Consider the following 21,529-nt stretch of genomic DNA (forward strand, 5'->3'; position numbering starts at 1 on the left):
TCTATCTTTGGAGTATTTATTTTTCTCAATTTATATTTTTATATCATATGTATAACAAGAAGACACATTCATACTATGGAAGCAAAATCAACAGAAGAAGCCTTCAAATGCAGCAGGCCTTACAGCATTCTGAAGGAAGTCACATACATTATCACCTAAAGAGGGGGAACCTATAAGACTATTTCATCCTGAATCTAAAACTCTCTATGTATACTCCTGAGTACTACTCAGAGACACACACAAAGAGAATCAAAAATTAGTTGTAAGCCCTTTTTATTAGTAGCACCCTGTCTATAAATAATTTCAGAAAGTTCTTCAGTGAGCACCATTAAATGCGATATAATAGAGTATTTAATGCTGACTCCTCACTTCAGTGTTTTCTGGGTTTTAATTGCTTCTTTTTCTGTTATGGATGGCTGTTTTACTTCTTACAGAATATTACTTCTGCATACATTCTGTTGTTATCTGTGTTATGCTTTTAGAGATTTTGTGAATTAGAGTTACATGGATTTGAATGGCTCCACCACGAGACAGGGAAAGATAGATTTTTTTTTTTCATGAATTAGGCTATTCTTTTAATGTTTGCCCTAATTTTGACCATACACAATTAGAATGATGACCCACTATAATATTTCTCCAAATTAATTTAAAATTAAGGTTAAAATGTAATTTTAAAGGCATCTTAATTAACTAGGCACAAAAGGAATCTGAGCAGCTTGGATTAAAAAAAGCAAAGCTGATCGCAGCAGCAACAGCATTGGGGTGAGCACAGAATGCAGGAGAAACAAATATGGAGGAAGATTGGTGTAGAGCACTGGGATTATCAGATCCTTTAAACTGGAGATGCCTGAGATTACATTTGGAGTCTCTGAGCCTTGTATGCAAAATGTGTGTCCTGCTACTGATCTTTGCAGATCTCATTTCTCAGCTCTAAATGGGTGGGTAGGCAGCTGATGAAGTTATTCCACACTGCAGAAAGAAAAGTTCCACATTATGCTCAGAGGCACACAAAGCTTTTTTGATTAAGAATTTGCCATCCTTACTGATGGAGAAGCTCCAGATGGCATCAGGGAGCATAACTGTACAGTACTTGTGATGTCATGTGATCCACAGAGGATTCTGATGGAGGCAACTACTGGTGCTACAGGGTGAAGATAGAGATGTACATCAAAGAGGTCTCATTTTTATCTTTATTTTTATAAATAAAATATGTTTATTATGGACAACAAGTTAATTAGGGCAAATCCTCAACTAACACTTTTCTTGGCAGGTTCATTTGTCATATGCAGAAAGCATCGACAATTAAGACTTGCCTCCACCCTGTGATCTGTAGTGGAAGACTTCAGGAATGTATTTAATTGATATAATATTTTTGTGTGTTTGATTTATCTTGAGTAGCAGCAAGAAATTCAGCTCTTGAGAATCTTGAGATCTTGAAGCAATAGCCACACTTTGCTACTACTGTGGAAGATTGACTGTTTTCTGCAGGGAATAAGGAATACTGCTGGAAGGACAATTCACACAGATATTTCTGCACCTCTTAGCTGTGACATCAGTTGAAATTGGAACTTGGGAACTAGTTTTTTAAAAAAGGCTTAATTGATTGCAATTTTTATTTGCAGGTGCAAAAAACATAGTTAGTTTATGTTAGTGGGGGGATTAAGAAAAAGCATTAAACTAGTACTGTATTATTATTTTAGTCACATTTATTTCCCTCATTTCTTCCAATGTGGTTAAGATGGCCTACATAATTTCCTACCCCAGCCCTTGCTTTACCATCACAAAACCAAGGAGGTAGATCAGGCTGAGAGCACCTGACTGGACATGGTCACACAGTCAGTTTCATGACTGAGGATAATGATTCATAGCTCCTGAGTCCAAGACCAATGGCCTAGCTATGACATCACATCAGATTTCGGCCCTGTGAGGTAGACAAGAAGCAACTAGAGATGGGCACAATCTGCCAGTTCAGTGCTGATTTATTTATTGTCTAAACAGGTGTTTGGCATTCCCTGCCCCACCTCCTCTGGGTGTTGTCTCTGAGTGACAGCCTGCCAGAGGAGGCAGGGCTGGGAAGTGCTGAACTGCTGAACAAACTGGCTGTATTGGCTGAATAAACTGCTGTTTATTCAGCCAATAAACAATCTGGCACAAACAGCCAGTTCATGTCCATCTCTAGAAGCAACAGAGAGCAAAGTACATTTCATCAGCTGGGCAGGGGCTCTCCTCCAAAATCTGCACTGGAGGCTTTGAGGACCCTCTGGTGCAAATTTTCAGGGGGCCCAGGCTGTTTTAGAGCACAACAGAGGAGAGAACATCCAAGGGCACAGTCAGGCATGAGCCCTTAAGCCCCAGCCCTACCTATTCAAAGTAATTCTCAATTATTTTGAATAAATAGATCTAAGACTTAAGGGCAAATGCTAGTCAATTAGGCCTCCATTGGCTTCAGCTCTGGCTAACTAATCTACCAGATTTAACATCTCATCATGAGTGCAAGAAGCATTAATGCCAGGCCTAGGTGAAATGAGAGATGTACTGTATATTCTAAATAAGAAACTCACTCTACCCCTCTAGATTCTTGACCAAATGTCTGGCTGTGGGCCTGAAAAGCACAGCATGGAACCTCTAGAATGTGTGCTCCTTTCTGAATTTCCCACAAACAGGGGGCATAAAAATGTAATGAATGCAGTCAGCCATGAGCCACATTCTGCCTAAGGGATCCTTGTTAGCTGTAGACTGGTATGGGCAAACTACAGCCTTTGAGTATATATGGTCTCTCAAAGATCCTAAGCCCTCCTCCTTAGTTCAAAACTGAGGCCCAGAAACCTCCAAGGAAAGCAATTCTTCATTTCCAGACTATCTCAGCCATCACTGCCTACCAACTTTTGAGGTTCTGGAGGAGCCTTACAAGAAAACTAGAGGTGGCCATCCAGTTGCTTCCGCTTTTGGAAAAGTGGACAGGGGGCTCACGAGTTCAAAGTGGGATTAGAAGTAGCCCTTGTACGTTCTAAAGTTGCCTCTCCCTTCTGTTAATGTTTGTTCTTTTTCTCACAGATTTGCCCATCCCCTACCCTGAAATCATTTGTTGCTTATTCAGCTGTTTATTTATCACATATGTATTCTCTGTCTTCATAGTGGATTTCATTCAATTCATGCTACATGTATTTAACAGAATCTGTTCCCCACTGTTCATCCCAGAAGAGGCAGCATGTGTGGCTTTGGACAAGCAACGTAGTTCCAGAATGTTCCCAAAAAAGGGAATGATAAACTACTTCTGAGTAATATCTAGCTATTTTATTAAAAAAAAACCTTTAAAAGGGTTGTCGTAAGTCAGAATTGACTTCACAACACACACAAAGGAATAAAGCAGTAAAATGTGTACTTAAATTCCATTTAATCCATCCACGCTGGCAGTGCAGTACCTCTCCAATCTTCTCTGGTTTCCAGAAGGGGTTAAATATATCATGCACGTGATAAAGCCAGATCAATGTATAAAAGTGTAATTGCAAAAAGTTAGAGAAAAACATGCTTTAACATCACACATTCTTTCAGGGTGTTAGCAGCTTTGGTGCTGCACCTCCGGTGTTAAATCTCAACTCAAATTACTTTACTCCCCTGAGAGCTCATTCATTACATTGCCCAAATGGGACTCCCACTGACATCTCTTGAAGATTTTTCTTTTGAAAAACTTTCTAATCCTAACTGTAGACTTTCTTACGCCTATACACTTACTTATCTGAAAGAATTACTTACAATCTAAGCTAATGGCTAAATGCAAGTCTATGAATATTCATCTATATCCTTTCTCTCTTTCTCTCTGTGTGTTAACATTAAAGAAAATACACCTCATTTCCATGACAATTTACATACATGAAACAAAATGAGTGTACCTCACTCTTGCCTTCACATTTCACCTAGGGGACTTCTCGTATTGACTGCTTACTCCTTCCCCCCCCCCCATCCCACCTCAACCGGAGAAACCAAACAACATATTTTTGTTCAATTTTAATACATGAATCACTGATTTGATTAGAACAACATTTAAATCCCCATTGAAAGTGCTTAGAACTCCTATGGGGAAAGCTTTACCTTCCTTCTTATCACCATAGTCAAGATGCTTCTATTTGAAATAGTACTTACTGAAGCATAAAGTCTGCCTCTTTTGTTCATGGCCAGGTACCTGCCAGAGAAGCAGCCTTTGATGGCCACAATCCCAACGTCAACTGCTGTTATCTCTAGAATACCTAGAAAAGGAAAAGCAAGGGGTTTAAAGACACTTATATCTTTTATGATTACCATTATAATTCTTAAGTCACAAATGTCAGAGCACTTTTACCTTGGACATCATTATTTGGTGCTTACTGGGAGGTGGCTCCCGTCAATTTTGCAAGGACACATCTATATATTTGGTGACTTTCTGTACCTCTGTAGCCCTGAGATTGGCAGAAGACCAGATTGCATGTATGAAACATTCCCCAGCTCTATAATGGAACTGGAAGTCCCATCACTGACCATCTAATCATTGTGTTCCAACCCAGAAAGTTTGCAAGTGGCATAGCATCGGACAGGTGTGATAAGTAACCTTTATTCTAGTCATTCTCCCCATAAGCTTTTAACACAAATATTAGGATCCTCTTTTTCATACAAAATGAAATTTGAAAGGAAAAAACCTGAAAATAACTTGCCCAAGGCTATCAACTGAATGCATAACTGAGCAAGAATCTTTAACCCTAACTTAAGTCTCTCCTTGTTCCCAAGCTACTAATATTACGTTACATAAATGATTCCTCCATCTGGAAAATGTTGTGCTTAATAGCACTACCACACAAGGGGCTGGCATTTACGCCTTAACTCCTAATCAAAGTCTGATGATCAAAAATGTCAACGTGCAAGAAAGCAAGAACATGGGAATTGTTCGGAGCAAACTATTACTAGTAAATCCCCAGCTGTTTGATTGAGATTGAACTGTTTCAAAAAAGAAGGATCTGACATTGAACTAGAGGTCCACCTAATCCTATAGGTCTATAAAAAGTTTAAATCCCCTTTAATTCCTTTCTTAGGAACACAAGAGTGCTTGACTTATTGAAACAAACCACAAAGCTGCCCTTTTCAAGACAATACTCTTACTGAGGTCTCCAGAGGACAAAATGGAGTAAGATGAGTAGTTGTAGCATCTTAGAGCCAGTGTGGGACCCATGAAAGCAGCCTGTCATTTAGGAAGTCTGTGCTCCCTTGGGAAGAGAACAATGTGGCTCTCTAGGCCAGATTCCAAGAGAGGAAATGTTTCAGCCCATCAAAGAGCATGTCTCATAACGCAGACAGGTGCAACAATAAAGTCAAGGTATGCCTGTCATCTTTCTCAGGGCTGTTTTGTGGATTAGAACAGAAATTATTCCAGGTTTCCTACCACATGAAAAATCAGCAGAAAGTTGGAGGCAATCAGGATGTGCATATAAAACACAATTTGTGTATATAGCCACACAGGGAGGAAGAGTGGTTGAGAGAGAGCTTCCCTGCAAAAGTACTGCAAAAGAAAAACAATACAAATTACACAGTTTACATGCAGTAGGACTTCTCCAGAACACCGGCCCCCAGATTTTCACCTTTTAAAACTTACTATCAAGGTAAGTTCTAAAATTTACTATCAAAGAACTTTCACGAACTGTAGCTAGCTTCCTCAGATGCATAGACTCAGGAGCAGGAGTGAGAAATGTACCATCTGTAGGCAAGGCCACGTGATGAAGCTTCCTCATCACAGGAAGAAAAAGAATTGGAATTTGCATGCCAAAGGGTGCATTTTAACACAGTTGGGAGGGAGCACATTTTGGGCAGCCTCAGCATAGACTTTGTTCCAAACCAGAAATTAGATCTTAGCCAGTTCCAGCTTCACAGAAAGGAAGATGGAAGATGTTGGAAGATGGAGCAGATGCAGCTCCCACCTCTGAAGCTGCCTGAAATTCAGGCAGACACTAGAAATTCAGGCATCGTACCATGTGCATGGCTACTGGGGTTATTGACAAGGTTTTTTGGACCAGCTTTCTGGAAAATGGGGGGGAAAGGACAGAAGACTGCCTTGGAGGGTTACCACCTTCTTCCTGACATGGTGTTACAAAAGGCATGGGAAGAACACAGGGATGTCAATAGGGAAGGGACAAAAAAACCAGATCTTCAGTCTTTATTTCCCATCCAGCTGTGATGGAAAGGGAGAAATGACAGATATTCAAATTTAGCTATATGAGGTAATGCTGAGGTTGTAGACACTTTCTTGGCTGACAACCATGAAATGAGGAAAATTGTGATCCTGCTGTTACAAAAATAATGTCCAACTGTGAATTTCAGACTGACTCTGTCCCCTATCTTGCTTGCTTACTTGCTTGCTTGCTTCTTCTTTCTAGCTTCTTATTCTTATAAAACACTAGGAACAGTCAATCAAGATTATAAAAACACTGACTGGCATCATATAACAGATATAAGTTTTAATTTAACATCTACATGATCAAGATATTATTTATGCTTTAAGCACTTTGTCAAATCTTTAGAAAGATATTACACTCCCACTCTTTCAGAAAATTATTCCAGAAAATTATTGTAGAACTATTTTGGGTTATTGCTTTGAAAGTGACAAACTTAGTACATGAACTTGCACTTCATCATCATCATCACTGGGTCCTGTGCAGGCACATTGGGCAGCAAATGTTCTTCCAATGAACTCAATAATTTGCAGCATTATCAGCATTGTCCCAAGAAACACTAATGGTTTTAAGATTCTCCTTGAGTGTTTGATGCCAGTTTTTTTTTTAAAAGGCTGGCATTGTTTCTTCTTTAACTTGCACTTAATTAAGTTACTCTATATTCTCTGAGATGATTTAGGATCTTGTGTTAAGTTTCCTGCATAGGTGTGATCATGCAGAAAAAGGGTCAGAGGTCACACTACTGTCCCTGCCATGGCCTTCCATGTCCCTTGGCCCACTCTTGACATCCAGAGGGTAAGTGGGGAAGTTTGAGCCAGGGAATGTATAGAAACTTGTATGGCATAGGCTTTTCTCTCACAAGAGTGCTACACTCAACCTGTGGAAATTGAGGTGACAGCTGGGGAAGCCATGTCATATCTGGAAATGTGTTCCACCTCCCTCCTTCAAGCAAGGAATATATGATGGCTAACACATGGTATTACACTGGAACAAATTGGTTGCCAGCATGGCAGCATAACAGAATTGCTCAGCATGTTTATCACTGTGTCATGACACACTTGAATGCCATTATTGAAAAATATGGTGGTTTAAATGTTATGAAAACTCTTTTTGAGGTGTCTGATCCATTAAGTTATTTTACGCTTGCAAGTCACTTAAGGTAGCAATCACTGAGTACTTGCATATGTGACTTTGTCCGTAAAAGAGGAAAATAATTTAAGATGTAGGGGCTACCTTCTCCCCCCCCCCCCGCTGTGCTTTCTCCCCTCCACCTCTCTTTTGCGACAGCAGATTTTCAGCAAATGATATGTCTCAGTGCAAGCCACAGCTGCCTCAGCTGTGACTTTAAAACAACGCCTCTAATGTTGCTCGTATCTTTCCTGACTTATGTCTTAGAAAGACATGCCTGGCAAAATCCAACTTGCAAAGAACTTTTGGACTTTAAATTCTTCACATTCGTGCACACCTGATGAAGTGGATGGTCCTGATCCATGAAAGCTCACAGACTGTATGATGACTTTTTTCAGTGGTCTATAAAGGTATCACCAACTCTTGTATTTGTGTCCTGCAAGATCAGATTTTCTTAAAGGACTGCATGGCATACGTCGAGATGGTATACCTCAGATTTGGCTGCTTCAAATCTTACAGCAAGAGACTGACTCTTGAAGATTCCTTTTTCAGTCATGCAAATCTATGGCTCTTCTCATTTCTGAAGACTGCAGACACCCAAGTGGAGTTAGCATACTGTAGAGGGACATGGCACCGTTGGGTTATAATACAACGGCAGAGTGTGTCCTACACACATGAGATTGGGTTAAATGGTTTTGAAGGTTGCTTTAAGTAATTAGAGAACCAGGTTTACATAGATCTGGTCTTGGTAAATAGATATGTATCTTGGTGCAGAAAAGACCCACAGAAAGATAGCGAACTGATTAGAAAAGTCTCTACATTTAATCTTACACCAAAGTCTGAGAAGGGCAGTTTCTGTTCCTCCCCCAACAGCTACAAAAACTTTACTTGGCTATTCCCACTGTAGACGTCCAGTTGGCCAAATACAGTTGTAGATGTGTGTGTGTGTGTGTCAGATTTTGTCAGATATTATGAATGTTAAAGTATCAGTCATCTCATTGACCCATAAAAATGTGTAACTGTAGTCAGGTTGTGCTGTTAGTTATGTCTCACTGGAGGATTTGTAGCTGACTCCGCGAATTGCTTCCATTAACAGTTCTTTTTCTTTTCTAAAAAGGTAACAGTGGAGATCAAAGTTCTGCTTGTTATAACTGTTACCCAAACATGCACAAGAGCCCTGGATGTTAGGAACATCAAGTGGTGAAGATGCATGTGTGAATTCACCCTCTATTTCAACTATGTAAAGAATCCATCACCTTTGCAGGGAAGAATAAGGTTGTTGTCTTTTTAACACAGTTAATCTGTTTCTGTTATGTGCTATTTCCTTAAGATCTTGCCAGTCTACTCCATTCAGAAGAAGTGGAGGTGGCATCATTTCCTTTACCCTAAATAGCTTCACTCCCACTAAGCACAAATCAAACAAAGTTGAATAGGAAGGACTCGAAAACCAAACAAGTAGGCTAAGATGAACTGACTGAAGTGTGAAAGCCATCGTCAAATGTTATTTACAACCTCCTTAACTAGCTGATAACAATGAAACACAAACACACACACACACACAAACGCCAGAAAGAAACCCAGTGTGTCTAAGAGGCTAAAGAGTCCTGAGAAATAACACCTTCCAAGACAGATCAAGCAAGTGACTCTCTTCTTCCTGTAAGTTCCGGAGAGCAGCTTTCCTCCTTGATGCTCCAACCCACTCAGGGATGGATGGGTTGGTAGGGAAATTAGGCAAAGCAGAGAGTTGTGCAGGGGCTATTCAGCCCTGTAAATATTTCTAGGCACCCAGACACAAGAGCCAGGCTGACTACAGAGAGGAAGTCCTGTGGCCCCTGTACTCCCCTTCTTCTGTGGGAAAGCAAGGTTGAAAATATCTCCTTTGCTCTGAATTCTTGGTAGCCTCCTCCTTTGTGCCCTTTAGTTTCTATCCATCCAGGTGGGGGGCTAGCCTGGTGTGGGAGCAACTTTAGAAGCTGGTCTCCAAACTCACTTACTGTATATATCTCCACTCACCTAATCCAGTGGCAAAAGAGGAAAATTTAGCCCCATTAATCCCAGACACTCCAAAAACACAAGGTCACCCTCCATACGCACACAGCATCCATCAGGTTTTCTTTCCCATCTTGTCTTTGCATTGGGCCAATGCAAAGGACCAGAAGAAAATTATTGTAGGAAGCCACCATGAATGAACCAGGAATTCACCAGCCCTATTCGGTAATAACTGAAAAGAGGCAGGTGAACAACTTTAACCACAGGCTGCTTAACTAAACAAATGAAATTATGAATGAACAAATGAATGAATACTTTGCTTTGAAGTTTGCAATACCTCCTGGGCTCTCTGACTGGGCTTTTGGGGGTGATAAAAGATGCCCCCTCACGATGGATCAGTTTCTAAAAGGAGAATCAGGGCTCAGACAACTTAACCCTGCCAACCACTCTAGCTTTCTATTGGCCGCGTGCACGTTGACCAGAGACAACACTTTGCACATGGCCAGATGCAGGATCCCTTAGTTTTCAACAGCTTTGCCATTTATTTAGGCCAAAATCTTTTACCCTCATTAAGGAAAGTGTAGCCGTCCAGATGTTGGATTTCAACTCCAGTGCACTTGAGCCAAAATCAAGATATGATAAAAGCTGCAGCCCAAGAGCATCTGACTTTATTCCCCATCCTGACTTTATTCCATGCATCTCTAGCTGCAGAGCAAGTCTGGAGTGTGACAACTTTTGGTTTCATAGGAGTAGTTCATATTCACCAAAAATTTACTAATATTTACTAATATTAATGAAAAGGGAATCCATAGACCTGCTTGTCTAGCACTAGGCTCTGATATTAATCTATTCATAACTAAGGTTCCTCCTCTCTATATTCCACCCTCCCCATACGTTACACCACCGTAATAGTACCTGGAGTTACGCTCTAGTCTAGAGAAACACCCCCGCCCAGTTTAAATCTGGAGGGTTGTAAAAACGCATCACACTCTAGCTCTCACGAGAAGAGAAATCTCCATGGAAAAGACCCTGATGTTGGGAAAGTGTGAAGGCAAGAGGAGAAGGGGACGAAAGAGGACGAGATGGCTGGACAGTGTCATCGAAGCGACCAACATGAATTTGACACAACTCCGGGAGGCAGTGGAAGATAGGAGGGCCTGGCGTGCTCTGGTCCATGGGGTCACGAAGAGTCGGACACAACTTATCGATTTAACAACAACAATCACACTCTAGCAAAATCATCCAGGAGAGAGCGTGCCGGGAGACAGCCTGCAACACCTAAGGATCGGTCGGGATCTGTGTGTAAATCTCGCCATAGGTGAGAAATCTCTCCTGGGTAACATCACCTAGGGTTTCTCAGTTGGAATGCCTGATAATACGCTGCCCATTCCTCAAAGCAAGCAACCTCTTATGATCGGCTGCTCCTCTGGCTCCCTTTAGCCACACTTACTCCTAAGGACTACTGGTGAATCGCCTTGAGGGCCCCGGGATGTCAAGGCGCTCGAAGGCCGGCACACTTTTTGTCCTCCTTCCCTCCTTCCCTTCCAATAAGCAGGAATAATCCCGGACATTTGCTGGCAATTACCATGCGTGGGGCACCAGCTAGGCTGGCCGGGGCAGGGCGTGGGGGGTATGGGGACCAGGGGCAGTGGCTTGCTCGCCTCGCCTCGCCTCGCCGGGCCCCGGGAGAAGCCTGGGGGAGGGGGTTGGGGGGGCACTTACTGAAGACGCTGTTCTTCTCCAAGGTGCCGTTGATTTTGCCGTTGGTGTGGATCTGGAGGTGATACTTCGTGGCGCAATAGAGCTTTCGGCGCCGGGGCGCTCCGCCGAGATGCTCGTAGACTCCGCCGCGCCCGCCGGCATCTCTGCGCCAGCGCGGGTCGCACGCCTGCCCTCCGCGCCGGGCACAAGCCGGCCCGTCGTCCTCCTCCTCCCCGGCCGCCCCCGCCGTCGTGGCCAGCCCAGGGGAGCCCGACGCCTGCCAGAAGACACTCAGCAGGAAGACGACCCAGGTGGTCACCATTGTGGCATGATGGCCGCAGCGGCGCTCAGCGCGGAGCAAAGCACCCGGACCCTCCTGCCGCCGCCGCCGCCGCCGCCGCCTCCATGGGGGACGCGCCGGATCCGCGGGGGACGCCGTGCCAACCCGGGCGCGTCGGTGGCCGCGTCGGAGGCGCTTGCCGGGGGGGGGGGAGGCTCGCCGGTTCGGCGGGCTGGACCGCCGCCCCGATCAGCAGGGACTTCGCCGCAGCTCGCTCCTCTTCAGTCCCATCCCTCTCGCCCGCCCCACCCCCCTGCCACCGCCGCCGCCGCCTCCCGGCTCAGTCTCTGTTCGAGATCTCCTGAAATGGATCAACGCCGGAGACCGCGAGAGGAACAGAGCGGAGGCCCGGCTGGTGGGATCCGGTGGAGGTGCTGCCGCAGCCACCAGAGGACACCTTGGCTCTCCAGAAAGAGAGACGGACGGACGGACGGACGGCCCGCCTGGGATGGGCTGAGGGGGAACGGAGGGGGAGGGAGGGAGGGAGGGAGAGAGGGCTGGGCGCCCCCTCCCCCGAAGTACAACCCAAGGGGGGGGGGAAAGACCTTTTCTTAATCGACGGACCGTCAACAGAAAAAAGCCCCGCCGGCCGGCCACCCCACCCCCCCGCTGCGGGGCTACGAGCGCTTCGTGTCGTGTGAGTGCCACCCGGGATGAAACTGCACCACGGCCACTCCACGCAGGCGCGCGCACCCACATGCGGGACGCAACCCCCACCACCACCTTTCTGGACTTTTAAAACGCCGTGTCACTCTCACCGACCTACCCACCTACGCTAGGAAGGGGGCCCCTCTGTGTGTGTGGGGGGGGGGACAGTTCCCAGGCAAGAACGGAACAGCCGCCGCCTAGCCCGACGGTGCGCCTCTGCCAATGCCGGGCGCGATCGCCCATGGGAGAACCTCTGGCAGGACGCATCGGGAAATGGAGCGGCGTTGATTTTTTAATTTTTTTAAATCTGGCTCCGGTTTTCGGGGACTGCAGCCCACTTCCTCGTTGGCAACTGATCGATCAAGGCAACCAGTGGCGTGGGCTGGAGACCACGAAAGTTTTAAGCCAAGGGAAATGAGGTGCCGCAGCCTCCCTTCTGTTGCTTTATTCGCAAACGGGCTACTTCGAGAAAAGCGCACCCGGGGGGTCGTCTCAGAGACCAGGCGCTCTGCTTCTAAAAGCCCAATGAGTGACACATCGGATGACTGATGGCAGAAGAGGGTGGCGCGGCATGGGGTTTTCTTTTCGTGTTTTAAATGCACGTTTAAAACAAAACAAAAAGGAAGCACAGGAAAACGACCTTCTGGGTAGAAGGGGGAAAAGCCATTCAAAGAGTGTATAGAATTGGCCGAATCTATAGGAAACCTTGACATCTGAGCGGTCAGCCTGGAGGCAGGCGGTGCATTATGGCTTCTTCCAATTTGAAGAGGCACTTGTTCAGCAGGCCGAGGCAAAGAGCCAGTCCCGAAACCAGCAAAATCAGGGAGCTGGACAGGGGACAGATTGTATTTGTCCTCAGTGTGGAAGGGATTGTCATTCTCGAATTGGTCTTCTCAGCTACACTAGACGCTGTTCCAAGTCTTCCATACAGAGCACGTTACCATAGTCTCTCGAGGATGCCTTTTCTGTGTGTGGCAACCTTGCCCGACTATAATAAAATGTTGATAAGGTTTAACTTATCCGTCTAATTTATTCGTGAAAGGAAATCTTTAATGACCATAGTGCGCTCCTCTGAGTTCGACCATAACAAGTCTTTTCAGCTTTTTCTTTTTCTTTCTTTTTTTTGTTAAAATATCTTTCAAAAATCTTTTTTGGGGAATGGAATATATATATATAGAAACTTCTATAAATAAAGAAGAAAAACACTAGTCTAAACTGCTAACGTGCCCACATAAAAAACGGGGCGAGAATGGGATTGCCTAGTTAATAACAATTTCCTCAAAATAAACTCTAAAAACATTTAAAGTAGGGGAGGAGAGAATGCCACTACATATTTTAACCCACTGCGCAGCCCTATACACTAAACTTAATGAGTTCACCCACAGAGGGGAAAAATGTATGTTGGATTGGGGCCCCAATGCAAGGGGACTTAGTCCCCAGGAAGTACTGAATAATGTGGGGTTTACTTTACAATAGCTGTTGAAAATTACCAAAGTGATTCAAACTGTTAAACTACTACAGAGATTCAGAGAAATCTAGTGGAAGAGTGATGGGAATCTTCCTAGAGGGAAAAAACGGTCCCAAGAATTAAGAAAATAGCTACAAAAGCTTTCTTTGATAAAGGAAATAGACCGGAAAAATGATCTAGTCAGTGTCTCCTGAACAGCTCGATCCTGCCCAGAAGTAAAAGACATTACGCAGTTCAATCGTCTGGCATGAGAAATGAAAGAAAATACAGTATTAAAAACCCAGCCCGCCTCCCCACAACCTTTCCTTGAAAGACTGTCTTCCTTTCCCACGAGATGTATTGGGCTCCTGTCTCACAAGGAGAACTAGATTCTACGGAAACATCTGAACGGGAAAATGTTAGAATGATGATGAGTTTGTTTGGTTTTTTTAATACGTGATGGGATTCAATCAAAATTAAAGCACACAAATATGCCTCCTGGCTTAAAACGGGGTAGTGGAGTATAGAAACAAATTATCTTTGGCTGAATCAGTTCCTCAAATTAATGCACTCCCCAATCCCTTTGTTCCTGCCTTCCGCAGGGAAGCTGGGCTAGAAAGCCGACCGAAATAGGAATATCTGGTTCCTAGTGATGTTGGAGAAAGATACACGTGTACTTTTTAAAGGGGCGGGGAAGAAAATCCGTTCAAAAGCCATGGCCATAAACAACCCAGCATCTACATGGACGAATCACTCAGAAAGCTCGATCGTGGAGACATCGGCGAGACAGGAGCAGGATGTCCTAAAATTAAAACTCTCTCCCTCCCCCCCCCCCAATTTCTGTTCGTACCCCGCCTTCCAAAAATCAGCTCCAAGCCTCAATGGCGGACGAGTAAACCGTTAAGGAGAAGAGCTCCGATTGCTTCCATCTTGATTGCATTATACTGTAGTTAGTTTTCCTAATTAGCACCTACATCGCCGCCGCCTCCGCCAGCCTTTATACCTCGGGGTTTCGAGCAGAGATCGGCTTCCTGCTGGAAGCAGCGCGTCGTGGCTACAGCCTCCCGGCCAGGATGCTGATCCCGGGCGGTCGGTGGTCTTAAGAGGGTCTTCTTGCCCAGCTAGACAGCTATCTATCTATACAAGAAACCATCAGCCCACTCTTGTACATTTTAAGTCCGTCTGGTGACCTGTGTGTGTTTTCTTTATAAACCAACTAGGGCGCTTTTGATGTGGTCTCACTCGGACCAAGTGCGGGACCTCAGATGTGGTCCAGCGATTCTTTCTGGAAATATTTTTAATTATGCCCCACAGCTCTTTCTCTCTGTGTGTAGCTCCAATGTATTAATCAAGAGAGCACTTTTGGAGTCGGTTACTTAATGCGGGGGAGGAAGAGGAAGAAGCATCGCGCAGGCGAAATTGCCCTCCAAGGATCTTTTAATTCTGCAGTTGAGTCCGTTTTCAAAGGAAGTCCTCCTCTCCCTGAACAGACCAGGAGGGGCTGCTTAGAAAGCTCTTGCCAAGCGGGGCTTTGGAAGGCTGCGATCCCACCTCTGGAAGTCATAAGCGTTGGACTCAATAGGATGCACTTGCAAGAGGAAACGTTTCGATGGTTCTATAGAGCCAAATATTTAGGAGCAAGCTTGCGGAACTATGTGGCCCTCCAGAAATTGTGGAACTCCAGTTTCCATCCGCTCCAGCCAGCAAGGCCAGTCATTAAGGACGGTGGGAATAGGAGGCCAACATCTAAAGCATCACCGCCTCCCACCCCGATTTTAAACGTCATTTCTCCCTCCTCCCCACCAAACAGGCATGCTTATCCTAAACGTGTTCACGTGCAAGTTGACTCTTGATAATTCCAAGGCTTTATTTTTTTATTTTTTATTTTTATTTGATTTATATCCCTCCCATCTGGTATATTCTACCACTTTGGGCGGCTCCCACCTTAGCATGCTAGGTGGATCCTAAACTAAAAGCACCGGCTTTTTTTTGAGGGGGGGGGTTCCTTACATCGAACAGGTGAGCTCAGCCCAGCATCTAGGTAAGGACTCCGGTAACCCGAGGAAGGCAAGCCCACAGGGATTTACCTGTGAGAAGACACGCGAGCCAACAAACTCCTGGGACCGAAAGCTACGACGCAAACCTACTAAGGGAACCGTAAATCTAACCGAATTTATTAGGATTTACTTCAAGTCAGGATTATGATTGGCTACCCAAGTCCCATAGAAATCGCACAGAAGGACTCTTTTCCTTCTCTTCAGGCCTGGGATGTCCTTCATTTAAACGAGTCCGGAATCCTTTCCCTCCCCTAAGTTTCTGAAAGCGGGGTGCCTTCCGCAAGAGATGGACGGTAGCTCCCATCATTGCTCGCCGTTGTCGCTCGACTCCTCCGCAGGGCGCCAGGCGAGGGGAGGCGTTGACGTGCTCGCAGCCGGGGCCCTTTCAGACACGAGAGGAAGGATGCTTGTTGTTTTTAATCGGGAGCGGAGAGAAGACCTCCTCCCCATCGCCCTGCTTCCAGCTGACGATGGAGAAGTGTTGATTTAACTAGCTCGGCTCCGGGTGTTCCTCTCCGCTCTTTCCCCAGGGAGCGACGCAGTCCCGCAAGGATTCCCGCCCGGAGGTGTTGTGCCGGAGCCTCGGGGCGTCCCCTTCGCCCGCCCCCCCCGCCCGGACAGATTTCCTCGGGGCGCGAATAGGAGGACCCGCAGCGTGCCGAGAAAGGAAGGCATGGCGGCCGAGGGGGGGGAGGGGCGGGGGCCGATCAGGCAAAATCCAAAGAAAACAAGCCGAGAACATGTGGCACCTTAAAGGCTATTACATTTCATCGTGAGCTTTCGTGCACACGGCCATTCCCGTCAGACGCAGGGAAACAGGAACGAAAAGTTGAATGAAACATCAGTTTCATACAAACTATTCATTGGCTGCTGGACGCGTCTTCTATTTACAGGCAGTGATTTTTGGCCTCTGTTGTTAATGGAAGCTGACCCACCTCCACCACCAGTGGAACACCCATTACTAGTGGAGGCACGGACTGGAGAAAGAGGTGAAAAGGCAGCGGGGAGGTATGTAGCTTGCGGGCCCCGCTCGCTCTGCAAATCCCCGCTCCCGCCATAGGAGTAACGACGCGCGCACCAGCTCCGCCGCACCTGCCGGACGGCGAGGGAGATGGGATTTGGGGAGGGGGAAAGAGGGCCGCTTTTCAGCCTCGGCTGCTTCCTTTGTGGCTTCCTCAGTGAAGCAGTTCTGCACCCTGTGAACAATCTAATCTTGTTGAACTGACTTTCCAGACCACACAGCAGCCCTTGGCCTCCCTTCTGATGCGGACCCAGAGTTAACAAGGCTCATTATACCTCGTGGAGCTCTCCCTCCAGCCCATTTCTCTTTGAAAGGGGGCCTTCCTAAGCAGAAATGTGGAGGGAGTACGGTAGGGTAGGCCCCAAAAGAAGGACACATTCCATAATTCAGTAAAGAAGGGCAATACATTAAAACGCCCTGCCTGCATCTTTTTCAGGTGGCCTGAATGGGGATTTGACTTTTAGACAAGCCTGTGGGCCTACGATTCACAAACGAGATATCCCTGAACCATTCCAGCACACATACATTTAAAGGACGGCAACAACCGCAAGTGTGCAATTAAACAGAATCTCCCCACCCCCACCATCTTTTTATGTTTGTAAAAGAGCAAGAAAAAGCAACATGTGCCCCATGGTTTTAAAATAAAACCACAATGAAAAGTCTTCTGACACATTTTGGACAAAAAGGCTTATTTTTAGGAGCTTTGGGGGGAAGTAGAGATGCCTGCCCATTCAAAATGCAAAAAGAAAAGTTGAACATTCAGGGAACGGATGTGGAGTATCCTTAAGCTCCACCTACAGCTTCAGCCATGCTTTATTTGGCAGATTAAGAGAGAGAAAAGTTGAAAGGCATTGAAATATACTTACCTCTCTTCCACCCCACCCCCTTCAGTCCTGCTTTAGGTAAAACAAAAAAACAACAAAAAACATGAAAACTTTTGCAGTCACTCTGTTCAGCTAGTTAGCCTAGCCAAAATTGGGAAACGGGTACGACAAGGCTGTATATTGTCCCCATGCTTACTTAACTTATATGCAGAATGCATCATGCAAAAAACCGGACTGGGGGAATCCCAAACTGGAATTAAGATTGCCGGAAGAAATATCAACAACCTCCGATATGCAGATGATACCACTCTGATGGCAGAAAGTGAGGAGGAATTAAGGAACCTTGTAATGAAGGTGAAAGAGGAGAGTGCAAAAAATGGTCTGAAGCTCACCATCAAAAAAACTAAGATCATGGCCACTGGTCCCATCACCTCCTGCCAAATAGAAGGGAAGAGATGGAGGCAGTGACAGATTTCTCTTTCTTGGGCTCCATGATCACTGCAGATGGTGACAGCAGCCATGAAATAAAAGACGCCTGCTTTTTGGGAGGAAAGAGATGACAAACCTAGACAGCATCTTAAAAAGCAGAGAAATCACCTTGCCGACAAAGGTCCGCATAGTCAAAGCTATGGTTTTTCCTGTAGTGATGTATGGAAGTGAGAGTTGGACCATAAAGAAAGCTGACGGTCGAAGAATTGATGCTTTTGAATTGTGGTGCTGGAGGAGATTCTTGAGAGTCCCCTGGACTGCAAGGAGAACAAACTTATCCATTCTGAAGGAAATCAACCCTGAGTGCTCACTGGAAGGACAGATCCTGAAGCTGAGGCTCCAATACTTTCGCCATCTCATGAAAAGAGAAGACTCCCTGGAAAAGACGCTGATTTTAGGAAAGTATGAAGGCAAGAGGAGAAGGGGACGACAGAGGATGAGATGGTTGGACAGTGTCATTGAAGCAACCAACATGAATTTGACCCAACTCCGGGAGGCGGTGGAAGACAGGAGGGCCTGGCGTGCTCTGGTCCATGGGGTCCACGAAGAGCTGGACATGACTAAACGACTAAACAACAACAAATGAGGCAATCAATGGAAAATAATATAGCCAATTTCAGGAATTATGGAGCAGAGCTGATAAGAGTTGTTCCCATTGTCTCTCCACATCCCCTTTAAAATGGGACAACCAGCTGCTTTCCCCACGATGCTTAAATGTCCACAAAACTGCAGGGCCTTTTCTCTGGCCAAATGTAATGCCATGCCTGGTGCTGTATCATATGGTAGGTATAACACAGTGATGGTGAACCTTTTTAAGCCCGAGTGCCCAAACTGCAACACAAAATCAACTTATTTATTTTAAAGTGCCAATACTGCAATTAAAACCTGAATGCTGACATTTTAGTTTAGAAAAAAACAACTGGTTGTGCACTGCAACAGTTAAATGCTTGTTTTTTCCCCCTTAATGGCCCTGATCCTCCAATCCCCCATTGGGCTAGACTGGAAATGTTCGCCATTGCACTCCTCTGCTGGACCACCAGCAGATGGGCATACCGAAATCCAGGATCGGAGGACGGGTAAGTATTTCTCTATGGTGACTTATGGCTTATGTGCCCAGAGAGAGGGTCCTGTATGCCTCCTGTGGCACACATGCCATAGGTTCGCCATCACTGGTATAATGGAACCCCTTATCTCAAAAGATATTGTCCATGTGAGCAAGGTGCTTGGGAAATCCTCACTCACATGCTCTTGCACTGTCTGCTTCATCAGGACCACCGCAAAAAGTACATCACCTCAATATTGTTAAAGCAGGAGGGGAAATCTGATCTGGACAAGGTCCATTTTATGTTATCAGTGGAGGTGGTTGACATTCTGGAACAAGTAGCTCTTTTCCTTGGGTCAATTGTTAGGAGGCGAAGCACTGACCTCGAACGAATGTATTTATTGCACGCTCCCTGTGAATCCAGAAATCTAACAAACTAGACAATTTAAAATATAATATATAAATACTACAGTATTTGCTTCTGAAACAAGATAAGAATTTCCACATTCAAAGGTTGTTTGGGTTGTTTTTGTTTGTTTGTCTTGCTTTTCTAAATTCTTGAGCTAGAAATGGAGAGTTTGATTCCCTACGGTGTATAGCCAGCCTGTGTGGCTTTGGGCAAGCTGCACTGTCCCAAGTTGTCCCCAATAGAAAGGAATGGTAAATCAAACCCTGAAAAGGGTCACCATAAGTCAGAATTGACTTGATGACACATGGTTATTATTATTTATTGTAAAAAAACAAACCAATTGTCATGTGTAATAAGATTATAATTATTCTGATAATCATTGGAATAGCAAAATGCAATTAACCTGTGTAAATATTGTATATGTTTGGTTCACTTCATTCAAAGTCCAATTATCATTCAAAATTTATCTTTCTTGAGACAGATCTATATTGACTATTACTCCCCATGAACCCCATTGGCCTGGGATAGGATTCTAAGAACTCTGCTTACTTGATCCATATCTTTCCAGAGTGGTTAGGATCATAGAAGATTTAAAGGTGCTCTTTCTGCTATTAATAACCGTTTCCTTCTGGAACAGCTTCCTTCAACCTGGCAATGTATAGATAGATATATGACATTACAAGCTTCACTGTCCATAGCCCAGTGACCATGCTATAAGGAATGATCAAAGTCCCAGCTCAATATGAGCAGTGACTTGGAGAAGGCTCTTAACTGGGGGAAACAGCAGTACATGGCTCTCCATTGCACTGTTCACATCCTGCCTGCATTTTAATTTATTTATTTTAAAATATACAAACCCTGCTTTTATGACTTGAGTGTACAAGGTATCTACCACCACCACTACAATTTAAAATATAGCAACTAAAATTGTCTTCTAAATGCAAACCCCAGAACTACTAAACATTAAAACAGCAGAACCATTAAAATACAAGAATGATGGTGATAAATAACCACCTAATAAAAATTAAAAATCTTGCAAACAATGGCAACAACAACAATAGTGACGAACAAAACTGCAATCACCTACCACATGCTTTCCTAAAAGGGAAGGATGTCTTCAGTTTTTTGAAGATCATCAGTGAATGACTTCCTGATCTTTCGGAAGAAAGTTTCAGAGTCCAACAGAAGGCATTTTTCCTAGTCCTCAATAAACATATCATGTTAGGATTGTTGAGATATAAAAAAATGGTATCCAAAGATGATCTCATTAAGTGGACATAATTATATAGGAGATGAAGATCATTCCAATATTCTGATCTCACACCATCCAGGACTTTGAAGATCATCCCGAGGGGTTTGATTTGAACCAACCAACAAACAAAAAGCCATGAAACTGTTTCGGTGAGGGAATCGCATTGTACAATTGCATTCTGGATCAGATGTTATGTGGTGCTTTCAGAAAGTGGTATTGGATTATCACTATTCCAAACCTTGGGAGGTATACTAGGGCATGGGAAGATTCCCTCTTGCCCCGAGTGTTTTTAATACAGTATCTAGATGATAATTTGCACATGGAGTGTAGTGTTGTCAGTTTTCACATGGAGTATAGTGTTGTCAGTATGCATCAGTGGCTGAAATGGAGTAGTTAGTCACAACTAGAATAGGCACATTGAATCAATGGAACTTACAGAGGAGTTGGCTGGCCAGATCCCCTTTGATTCAATGAGCCTATTCTAGTCACAACCTACTACTGGATTTCAGCCATTATATATTCTCAATTTTTGCAAAATCTAGAATTGGCATTGTTTTCCCTTTGGTACTGTAATGTATTCTGGGCTGAACTCAAAATTAAGGCAGACTAATTTGGCTTCTCTATAGAACATGGCGGTTTGACTGTTAGCTGCAGAGTGGTTTATAGGTAAGTTGGTTTGGGTTTGCCAAACACTTCCTTGCCTTTGCACCTACACTCACAACAGAACTCGGGGCAGTAGTACAAGCAGCACATTTGAACCATGTGGTATTCCTGCAGCATCATTTAATTGCCAAAATACAGTAATGTTAAAACTCACTTTTACAGCATGAACCATAGTGTACATTTCCCTTCATGCTCAACTTTTCCAGATACTGCTACACATCCTCACTGAAGTATCTAGGCCTGTGCCTCTTCCATGACAATTCCTTGATTCCCTCAGTGATGTGTATTTCCTGCTTCAGTACTTTTGAGAAAGGAGAGCTAGAATCCT

At 44.6% G+C, this 21,529-nt stretch overlaps 1 protein-coding gene across 1 annotated transcript in view; it reads right to left on the reverse strand.

The window, feature by feature from the left end:
* Positions 1–11,595, reverse strand: part of FGF3 (fibroblast growth factor 3) — a 37,658-nt gene extending 26,063 nt beyond the window's left edge. The window contains exons 1-2 of the mRNA XM_020782788.3: positions 11,031–11,595; positions 4,141–4,244 (exon numbers count right to left, since the gene is read on the reverse strand). Of these exons, the coding sequence (XP_020638447.3) occupies positions 4,141–4,244; positions 11,031–11,331 (405 nt within the window). The 5' untranslated portion in view covers positions 11,332–11,595. The remainder of the gene's footprint in view (positions 1–4,140; positions 4,245–11,030) is intronic.
* Between the last annotated feature and the right edge of the window lie 9,934 nt (positions 11,596–21,529).

This window comes from Pogona vitticeps, chromosome 1 (assembly GCF_051106095.1).
Source record: "Pogona vitticeps strain Pit_001003342236 chromosome 1, PviZW2.1, whole genome shotgun sequence".
Lineage (NCBI taxonomy): Eukaryota > Metazoa > Chordata > Lepidosauria > Squamata > Agamidae > Pogona > Pogona vitticeps.